This window comes from Lates calcarifer, linkage group LG8 (assembly GCF_001640805.2).
Source record: "Lates calcarifer isolate ASB-BC8 linkage group LG8, TLL_Latcal_v3, whole genome shotgun sequence".
Lineage (NCBI taxonomy): Eukaryota > Metazoa > Chordata > Actinopteri > Centropomidae > Lates > Lates calcarifer.
In genome coordinates this window covers 5,195,735-5,207,141 of record NC_066840.1, presented here as the reverse complement: position 1 = coordinate 5,207,141, position 11,407 = coordinate 5,195,735, and the positions used below count along the sequence as shown (strand labels likewise).

Below are 11,407 nucleotides of genomic sequence, written 5' to 3'. Positions count from 1 at the left end.
TGAACATCTGGGGCTGGTTGAATTTAAATGATACCAGGTTTGACTGTGTTACACCCACACAGGTGTTTCCACTTGTGTTGCCTGCTTTGACCTCTTCTCCTAACTTCATCTTTCTCCTGCTGACTTATGTTATACCTGATAACATGATAACACACCTTTATCATGGTGACCTCTTCTCAGCAAAGTTTCACCCAACATGAACCTCAGCAGGTCTGTTCAGCCAGAATGAATAAAAACACCAGTGCAGACTTTTTGTTGTTGTTTTCCTGCAGTATCGGCTGTCTGTGACCGGGCCTTGAATGTTTACAGTCAACAGGAACTTTTATACACAAGTTTTAACCATTTCTAGTCATGTAAACTACGGAAATTCATCTTTTTGAACCGGAGAATGGGCTCAGGCTCTGTCCACAACAGGAAGCTAATTGAACTCACCTGGCAGCACAGGTGTGAATTGTTTTTTGAATGAAAACCAGAGCCCTTGCGCTGGAAGATATTGTAGTCTTTTCTGTACAAACCTGTTAAATCATAGTTGTCTTAACAAAGTTACTCTTGGCATCATTAGTTCAATTAAGATAGCTTATTTATCAATAAACCACTTCCTCAACCAGTATGTCTATTTAGCAGTGTCAGTGTGTATGACGCATTTTTCTCTCACCTGGCCTGAGGTCAGTGAACGTCTGGTATTTACGTACCTTTCGTCGGTGAATACTCAGTAAAATTACATTTCAGTAGGTAAATGTGGTCAGCAGCCTGAAATGGCCTTTAACATTTCCTTCAGGCCACAGCTCGGCACTTGGCGGGCTTTAGGACCCTGCAGAGCGACTCCCGTGAAGACAGCACAGGCAGGAGCAATGTTATGGCAGGGTTCACCTGAGCGCTACTGACGAACAACCTTAACCATTTCACATACTGTTACCACCACTGTACACATGTTGTACTGTTGGTAAGTGTGTTGTCTAAGGTGCAGTGGTCGCAGGAAGCTGCGGCTCATCTCTTCAGCTGCTGATGGAACACATCCGACTACCAAAGGTAACCGCGGATCTCGTTGCAGTGATTAGCTTCAGTGTCCGCGCTGTACTCTCCACTTACACTTCAACACAAACCGCCATGTTTACTCACAGTTAATGCAGAGTTTTAGTGCAAAGACATAAGCAAACATACAGGCTTAATGTAAAGGGCGTGTGCTGTGTCGGGCCACGTAGGCAACCGGGGTCCTCCTGCTGCTATCAGCTACATTTGAGGGCTGGGTGTGTTTGTGATAAAGTGCAGTCAACACATGAGCACAGCTGTGTCACAGCCGTATAACAGCTGCTCATATTCTGAGGAGGACGAGGATATTTGATGCTGTTCTCCATCTTCCTCCTCCAGGTGGAGAATGTCAGGCTGCTGGACAGAGTCTCTCCCAGGAGGAGTAGGGTGGGCACCCTCTACCTGACAGCTACACACTCCATCTTTGTGGAGAATGAGGCTGGAGTGCGCAATGAAACATGGGTAGGCATTAGCTCAGTACACAGACTGGATGAAAAATCAGTTAGTTTGTGTGTGTGTAACACATCCAACCATCATGTTTTCAGTGTCTGCATGGTAAATCAGCATAAAGCAGTCTTTCACCTTCCATTTATCTTATGGTAGGTGCTTCACAGTTTGGTGTGCAGTGTGGAGAAACAGGCCGCCGCAGCCTCAGGATGTGCTCTCCTCATTCACTGTAAGAACTTCCAGGTTCTTCATTTTGTCATTCCACGAGAGCGAGAGTGCCATGATGTTCACCTGTCCCTGCAGCGTCTCTCCCAGCCAGGTGAGCTGTGGTGTGATGCCAGGAAATGATTAAGTGATGTTTTCACACAGAGCCTAGCAGAGGGCCCTGTTATCATCTTGGAGGTTTTGCTCATCGACCTTTAGCTGTGAGGCGGTGTTGTGTCTTGCAGAGAGTTACGCGGAGCTGTACTGTTTCTCCTATAAGCCTAACGTTGATGAGGAGGAGAGACGGCAGGAATGGGACTTCTTGGACCTCAAGGTCGATTACAGCAGAATGGGACTCCCAAATTCCCTGTGGAAACTCTCCCCCGTTAACCGACACTACAAGGTCAGTGAGCTGACATCTAGGGCCAGTTGTACTTTTTCATCCTAATAAGGACATCGCGGTCGCTCAGAGTTTTGTAATGTCATTTTTAAAGGTGAGTGACACTTACCCCGCTGACCTCTTTGTACCGGAGTCTGCCACTCCTCCAGTCATCGTGGGGAGCTCCAAGTTCAGAAGCAGAGGCAGATTTCCCACTTTGTCATACTACTCCAAAGAAAATCATGTAAGTTGGCTGCACACATTTTCTCTTTATTTTCCATATTGTCCATAATTCTAGGAGCATGAAGCATCTCTAATATTTCTCCAACTCAAAACAACACTGACAGAACCAGTCTCTCTGATTCAGACCCAGCATAGGAATGGTTTGATATTAAGCTTGTTGGAGGAGATCATGTATTAGGATGCAAAATATCACAATAACAGTACTTCATTTTTGCTTGCTTTGCGTGGCTGGTTTTTGTTATTGAAATGACTCATGACAGTCATCCTCAGCACCACCCTTCCTCTTAAAGCAGCCAAAACGTTTTTGTTTGCAAGGGAAGTGAGTTCTTAAAGTCAAAGACCCTCAAAATAAACATTAAGTCACTGTCACTGACTTTTGGTGCTGCCTGCAAATGTTTTCTGGTCATTTTTCAGGCAGTGAATGTCTCTTTTTATTTTTTTCCATCCTATTTTCCAGCTGTACATCTGATAAAGACACTAGGCCTGAAATGAAAATAAATCAAACTGATGATGCTCTGATGGCACAGCGGCAGCACCAGACTGCATTTGGCTTCTAATTTTGTAAGGCATGAGAGCAGTGTATCCTACTACTTAACTTTTTGTCTGAAGTGTAGCATAATGTTATTTAATTTGCTTTCCAAGCATAGTCAAGTTCACATCACTGAGCTACTGGTTCTGTTCCTGTTCAGCTGAGACTGACCCACTGATCATGTGGGTTAAGCGGTTGCCGCCAATACTGTATCTCAGCTATAACAGAGCAGAGGTACAGGACAATAATGAGGCTATTTATGAGGAGATGAAGCAAGAAAGATGTCTAATCTGCCGTCTCATCAAAACACCACCACCAGCTACAATTATTCATATTTGTAAAAGCCATATATTTGGATCAAGAACAAGTCATCAAGAACAAGCCAGAACATCCATAATTTATCCCATTAATCCCTGACTGGACAGTTGGGACTGTTTTATGTGTGCGAGGTCAGATTCCCAGGGTTGATGGTCTTGTGTGTGGATATCAGTTTGGACAGAGGGGCTCCACTCTGGTTCATGAGCCAGAAGAGAGAATCACAGAACAATCTCTGGCTCTTTCCCCTGTGGCTCTTAAAAGGAGATCCGCGAAGTTGTGTGGTTGATTAATTTAAATTGAACATGCAGGGAAAGAAAAAGCAGTGTGAATTTGTATTTACCATGATTCTCACAAATTGATTTTTTTTTTCTAAATGTCATGCAAAGAAATAACTCACTTAAAATCAGCTGTCAGACAAGTAAATGCTCCTGCATGAAACCTGAGTGCCTCTTGCATCCTCCCAGGCTGCCATCTGCCGCAGCAGCCAGCCCCTGTCAGGCTTCAGCGCTCGATGCCTGGAGGATGAACAGATGCTAGAGGCCATCTTGAGGTCCAATCCCCGCAGTGACTTCATGTATGTGGTGGACACCAGGCCTAAGGTGAGCCCTTTGTGCCTAAGGAACGGCCTGCAAAAATACAAATCTTACAGTACTATTCTGTGTGTTCAGGTGGGCTTTATTTTCCATGCGGCGTTTTGCCAGCTGGATGTGCTCACAACAAAAGTCTTGAAAACATCCTAGCTCTAAGCTAGCTGAGCCATGATCAGTATTATATAATGGACATTTGTGTAAAACCATACGTTTTTATTATTTTGCTCTTGAAATACTCTTGACTAACAGTCACGTTTTTCTAGCTGAATGCGATTGCAAACCGAGCTGCAGGTAAAGGCTACGAAAATGAAGACAACTACTCCAACATCAAATTCCAGTTCATCGGCATCGAGAACATCCATGTTATGAGAAACAGCCAACAAAAAATGCTAGAAGGTAATTATCATGTCCTCTTTCTCACACCAGAGTTTAGATTTGTATACTGTAGTTTATAAAGGCCACAGCAGTGCATTCATCGCTGTGTCAGAAATGTCTCACTACATCATTGTTTGTGGAGAGAAATGTATATTTTCAGGCATGGTCTGTTTAAATTAGCTGCTTCTTCCGTTACTTAAGCAGAGCAGGACCCCATGCTACCCCTGTGGCTTTCATATGCACTCATGCAGACTGGACTGTGCTGCAATCAGACCTCAAATGAGCTCACAGGAGAATTTCTGGGTATTGTGCAGGGGTGCTCCTAGGAGGACTTTGAATCCATCTGGGTTTTATTTCAGAGCTATTTTGGTTTCCCAGAGTGGACAATCCGGGACCTTATCCCCCAAAGAGAGACTGAGGGCGTGAGAATGATGTGATTTCAAGTTTGAAAAGTTATAGCTGTTCTTAGTTGTGATAACTCTTTGCCCCCTGGCAGCACAAGGGAAGTCTTAAAATGCTGGAGACAGCCCTTCAGAGCCTGCCTGACTCTCTCTCTACCCGATTGCACACTTCAATGAGATTTAGAGGACCCCCTGCCTGGCAGCATAAGCTCAAACATTTCTCCTAAGTAGAAGTACACTCCTAAGTGTTACAAAACCAAAGGCTGAATAAACCTGTTCACCTGCTCGCTGTCCTATCAGTGGCCTCACAGAGATTTTACAGGTCAGCAAACTCATGTAGTGTCAGCAGAAAACACTTTGTCACCTCAGTCAGCACCTTAATGAGTGAGGACACAGCAGATGTTTTCATACAGTTACCTAAAAGTGTCGGAGTTACGAGTGTTAATGTGATAAATTCTCCTCAGCAAATAAAATGTCAGCCGTGGAGAAACAGGGTCATGTCACTTTGCCTCTCAGTGCATTTGTAAATATTTATGTTGAACCCTGAAGATGGAAAAATAAATTTTAGATTCTGTTTTACAAGATAAACAAACAATGCAGGAAGTTTTATGGTACAGGGATGGATCTGTATTTAATAATCTGCCTTGTTTTTGTTATTGTACGTGGGTATGTCTTGTATTCATATTTTAAAATGCACAGTAATGTTCTACACTCACATTGCAGCTCTGTGAGGCTGCACTTAGGCACAGTAGTTCTTTTCGGTTAACGCTAACATCAGCATGCTAACATGCTCACACAGACATTGTTAACAAGCTAGCATATGTTAATTAGCACTAAACTCACTATAGTTCTTTTGCAGGTCATTTGGTCGAACACCGTATTTGACAAATTAAAGCAACTATTTTAAAATAACAGCTTCAAAATAATTGTTTTGTTGCCTGTTTTTGCACTATGTAACTTGGGTTCAGTGGGTACGATCTTTGAAGAAGCTAGCTCTGTAATTCTCTCCTTCATTAATCAACCCCTTTGATGAATCTTAATTTTGTTGCCTGAGTGATTGATAGGCTTTGATTCCTGTACATGAGCTGTTAGCTTCTAGGGGTATGCTGCCTCCAGGATCTGTAACCACTCAGCTGCTACTTAGCAAAAGTTACATAGTGTTGCTTTAAAATTTTGACCTGACAAAGAATTCAGGAGATGACCAAAGTTCTCATGCGCCATCCTTATAGGGGACGTGTATGAAAATATGAATGTATGAATGTCTGTACAAAAATTTCATGGCCATCCAATCCATCTGATAGTTGTTGAGATATTTCACTAAGACCCAAAAAATCTGTTGGTGGTGAAGGAGTCTTTAAATTTATTAGGTTTCATCCTCTAGTGACCATGAATGTCTCTACAAAATTTCATGGCAATACATCCAGTGGCTGTTGAGTTATTTCAGTCTGGCCCAAAGTGCTGGATGCTAGTGTGACTTAAAACACTGACTGTGGTCCAGATGAACCATCACATGAGAAGCTGAAGGAAATCTGTTTAGAAAAACAAAATATCCTTGCATGACCCATATTTTCCCGTGCCATGCACTGATTCCCCCATAAACTCACTGTCATGGATGTTGTCTTTATACTGAAAGAGAATGTGAGGTTTAATAAAGCCCAGTGATCAGGTATGCTCCATGTTTCCTGCCAGTGAGACAGCTGTATTGTGGTTACAGTGTGTGAGCTGCGTTCCCCCTCCATGTCCGACTTCCTGGAGGGTCTGGAGAGCTCAGGCTGGCTGAAGCACATCAAAGCTGTTTTGGATGCAGGCATCTTCATCGCCAAGGTCAGTCTGGAGGTTAATCCCTGCTGTCTGCTCCACCACTGCATTCAATATTAGCTTAGGTGTGTGTGCTTGTGTTTGTGTGTGTGTTATATCCTGCATGTGTTTGTATGATACACATATTGTCTGTATGTGCACAGACAGTTTTTACTGAGCAGTGCTTAGTTGATACAGAAACAAAGTATAATTCTTCTGTTGCCAAAAAATTAGTGTCACTTTGAGTTATTATACAATTAGCAGACTTTTGGCTCCAACTTGCTCTCTAACACTCTAGGTAGTACATGGCTGAGGTTAGGGAATGGTTGTGGTTGGGGTCAGTCAGTTCAACTGACAATCAGGAGTTGTATGCAGCCCAACAGGAAGTTCTGGTTACTAGCAGATTCCCCATCTCAAAAACTGCCATTTACCAGAGGGCTTTTAAACACTGATAAAATACCATCATCAACCATGTCAGTCTTCTCATATCAGATAAAAACACACAGGCCGCAAAATGATGGGTGAGAATATAACAACTATAAAAGTATAACATCTGTCTTATTGTGTTGATTGTATGTAGTATTATATATATTCAATCTTGACTTCCACATTTGCTTGCTAGCAGTGTTTCTTGCTTTTAGTGGCACACAGTGGAATCACAGTGATCAGTGGAACAGTATGAAACCAGCTGCAGGAATCTGTCTTGTGTCAGGTGTGCTCATGTGCAACATACTATATAAACATTGGGCACTCGCACGTAAGTCGCTCTATAGTGTTAATAGTGGCTGAAAACTACGCATGAAAATTTTATTTTTATGTTTTTTATCTGTCAGTCTGTCCCGTTCTCATGAACATGATATCTGAGGAATGTTCGGAGGGAATTTCTTCAAAGTTAGCACAAACATTCACTTGAATTCAGCAATAAACTGATTAGATTTTTATGGTCAAAGGTCGAGGCCACTGTGACCTCACAAAACACGTCTTGGGCCATCAATAATTCACATGCTCATTAACTGCCACTGGACTGGTTGGCAGCGGCAGTAATTCTAGTTTCATGTTGCAGCTGCAACATGATAGAAAACTAGGCAAAACTTTTTTTTTTTTTCTTTTTCAAGTCAGAGTCAAAGGACAAACATCTTTTCTGATAATTCACTGAAACTGAAGTACTATCTATTTGAAAGGCAAATGAGTCCCATTTTTTGCCATTAGAAATCCACATTGACCAAATAGTGGTGCTTGCAATCAACAACCCTGTCTGACATGATGATATTTTCATGTTTACAACGTGTGTGTGTGCGTGTGCGTGTGCGTGCGTACGTAGGCTGTTGCAGAGGAGGGTGTCAGTGTCCTGGTTCACTGTTCAGACGGTTGGGACCGTACAGCCCAGGTGTGTTCAGTGGCCTGTGTGCTGCTGGACCCCTACTACAGGACCCTCCGAGGACTCATGGTAGATACTGAATCTTTCCCTTTGCATCTAAAAAGTAGGACTGAATGTCACATAAACCACTGGTACACTCTGTATCATATTAATATATCTAGTTACCTTCTGGCTTTAGCTGATAGTAGTCTATACTGGGCTCATGAGGCTTGTTTCTTTGATCAGAAGGATTTGTGCAGGCTAACGTGGAGTCCAAAAAGAGCCACTGTGGAAAATAAATATAATACCGAGGGCTGCTTTTGGGAATTGCCCCTGAAGTCAGAGAAAAATGACCTCACACAGAGGTTGAAGTCATTCTGCAGGGATTTACTGTGCACTATGTCTGAACCTTTAATCGTGACATACTGGAATTCAAGATGTACAAAAATGATAGTCTTCCCTCTATATCAGGACATAAATGTTTTGTGTTTTTTTTAAGGTTCTCATTGAGAGAGACTGGGTCTCATTTGGACACAAGTTCTCTCACAGGTTTGACTCTAAACACGACTTTCATGCCATCTACGATTTGGATGTTTACTTTGATCTAACTGTATCTACCTCTCCAACCCAGATGCAACCACCTGGTTGGAGACCCTAAGGAGGTGTCTCCCATCATCGACCAGTTCTTGGAGTGCGTGTGGCAGCTGATGGAGCAGTTCCCCTGTGCCTTTGAGTTCAACGAGAGGTTCCTCATCACCATTCACAGCCACATCTACTCCTGCCAGTATGGCAACTTCATTGGCAACAACCAGCGGGAGAGGACAGAGCTGGGGTGAGATTTAAACCTGCTGCTACCATCAGTTTCTTTTCCTTTTCACAGCACAGACATCTGGTCTGAGAGAAGACTGACGACTGAAGAGAAGTGACAGCCAGTAGTATTTTACATCACTGGGCTGGACAACTCTAAGCTAGAAACTGAACAAAAAACCAAACTGATTATTCTATGTCTGCCATTTGACATTCATACAGAGTGCGTGAGAGGACTCACTCTTTGTGGAGTTATCTGTGGACGAATCGCACAGACTACATCAACCCTCTGTACAGGCCCGACCACAGCCAGACTCAGGGGCTCCTGCGGCCATCTACTGCCCCCTACTGCTTTAAGTAGGTTGTCACTAACAGCAAATAAAACACAGCTTAGTTTCAAGAATTAGTTTAGAAATACAGTTCTCAGTTGAATACTTGCCTCCCTGATGGTTAGAATTTTCACAGATAAACTTGTTTTGTATAGATTTTGGAGTGGCCTGTACAACCGATTTGACCGAGGGATGCATCCGCGACAGTCTGTAGAGGATTACCTGAGGGCCATCCAAGAGGAGACGCAGCAGCTGGAGGAGCAGCTGGCCTCACACAAGCAGGTAGGACGGTGCTATGAATTCATAGTTCAAGTCATTTCTCATGAGAAAAAAATGCCACTCCAGTGATTTTGCTTGTTGTAGAAGATGACTCTAGTCTTCATGCCTTATATTATTGATAGAAAATTGCTCAACTGGAGCAGGAGCAGGTGTGGAGTGTCACCCAGAAAGCAACCACCTTTGACAAGAGCCCGACAGCGTGGGCTCTCAGCAATGACATCACTGTGGCCAACACCCCTCAGGACTACACTGGGGGTTTCATCACCAGCAGCCCCTGTCAACCAAAAGCACCAGACAGCAGCCTAATCCTCCTGCCCCAAGACCTGAACCAAACATTGGAAGCCAGCCTCTCCAATGGCAGCGACCAGGAGTCGGGGATTGCAGACCTGAGCTGTCGTTCACCCCTCAGCGAGGACAGCACCAGGGATCCAGACTCAGACGAGGCCGTCTACTCTGTCGCCTGAGCAAATGTAGCATGTGGTTGAAGCCACAGCAGCTTCACAGCCACTGAACAAACACCAATACCTTTGTACTCACCAGGTAATCCAGCTATTGGCTGACCTTAGCGAAGAGTCTTGTTCGGGTTACACAGGTGACTTGCACTTTTGTTTGCATGTAGTGTGGTGTACTCTTCCTGTTACCACATACATACTAGTTAAATGTTTTGTGCTGTAGCTGATCACATTTTATTTCTTTAGACCAGTGAAAGAAATTCTGAAAGGCTGTACACAGATGATGCTTCCAAGGCCACAGACACACTTAAGTATTGGAGTGATCTCAGCAGAAAAGAGTTAAATTAAACGCAAGTTAAGAACAATTCAGAACAGTTCAATGGACATGTAAACTGAGTGTGTAAGTATGAGACCTTTTTACTATGATCTTCCATACATTTAATTTACTCATTAGGCCTTTGGCTTTACAAACACTTTTTGAAAAAGGAAATCATTTTAGGCACACTGATCTTAAAGGCCACTAAATAATTTAATGAAGTGGGATATTAGGACAGGATCAAACAACAAATGCAAACTAAGGGATAAAAAGAGCAGATGTGTGCAGAATATAAGCTGCTGTCACAGTGTATTAAGAGGATGAGTCATCTTTGTTGCAGTGTTTGCACAGATCGATCTCCTTAAGTTCCTTTTCTATTAAGTGTTTTGATAATTTTGTCTAATATCTGTTTAAAAATGCTGTTGCACCTTATGTTCAGTGCTGGTCCACAGGCAGTCTGCGTTAGAGATTCAGTTGGGCCTGAAAGAGCAGCAGTGATCCTGCTCTACCCGAAGTGTGGTTCAAATGGCAATGTAGCAGCATTTCAGTCCCAAAGGAGGTGTTATGAACCAAAGTCACTCAGCACACCACAGTGACCTCAGCTGGGTTTTGGAGACATTACACTACAATAACCAGTGGTCAGCTGTGCTGACTGGCACCTTATGTTCCAAACCAGGGTATTTCAATATAATACACAATATCATGTTATATTAACTCCACAGTATGTGAAAATGAGCTTTGAATTTTTACTGAAGTCAGGAGAGCTGTATACATTCCTGCCCAAAATATATCTCAACAACAGATTTGTTACCATCAAATCAAAATGTTTTACCAAAAGGAATCAGCTGTCTGCTGGTGTAAATGGTGCAGAGTACATGACAGGACACTGAACCAGCAGATTGGAGCATGTGAACACAAATATTCTGTTGTTTAAGGAAGCAGATTACCGACTGACTTTTTGATTATTTGTTCCACCTTAATTGTAAAATTAGGATTAAAACTACTCACTGTTATAGTGTAGTACACATTACTGTAGGTGCACTCCAGTTCTGCATATGAACAATGTACAGAGCAAAGCATGTTAAGATATTTTTGTACTTTGACCTTTTTTTTTGACTACTGTAATTTTGCTTTGATGCATGTTGTTTTTATTTGTATCAGAGGCTTTAAAATGTTTGACCCTGTATAAAAGAAAGAGCTTTATATTGCTGTGTTTATTTGTTCAGATGGGAATAGAGCCAAATTTATCAAACTGACCTAAATGCAAAGTTGTGTCACTTGTGTCCAAGTTCTTGTGAAATAAATAAATACATCATTGTCAGTTATATTGTTCTAATGATAAATAATGTGTTAACCAATGAGCTGCACAGCTTGGCATGTCGTCGATGTGAGACAGTAGAGCAGATGTGCCTCACTCCTGTTTCCCATTTCCCACTTCCCACCACATTTAAGCCTTGATACAGAGAGAGGTGCTTTGTCAAACACTTCATGTCTGAACAACTGTATAGACAGACAGTGTAATTTTAACCAGTATGAGTCGGTCTCTACCAGCTTT

At 42.6% G+C, this 11,407-nt stretch overlaps 1 protein-coding gene across 1 annotated transcript; it reads left to right on the top strand.

Moving 5' to 3' along the window:
- The first annotated feature begins 463 nt into the window (after positions 1–463).
- On the top strand, positions 464–11,177 carry mtmr7a (myotubularin related protein 7a). Its single transcript, XM_018675395.2, has 14 exons — positions 464–1,029; positions 1,369–1,491; positions 1,633–1,795; positions 1,926–2,083; positions 2,175–2,303; positions 3,614–3,748; positions 4,003–4,135; positions 6,230–6,339; positions 7,634–7,759; positions 8,169–8,218; positions 8,301–8,501; positions 8,699–8,833; positions 8,961–9,087; positions 9,207–11,177. The coding sequence occupies exons 1-14, from the start codon at positions 1,006–1,008 to the stop codon at positions 9,546–9,548; spliced, it is 1,956 nt and encodes a 651-aa protein (XP_018530911.1). The 5' UTR covers positions 464–1,005; the 3' UTR covers positions 9,549–11,177.
- The last annotated feature ends 230 nt before the right edge of the window (positions 11,178–11,407 follow it).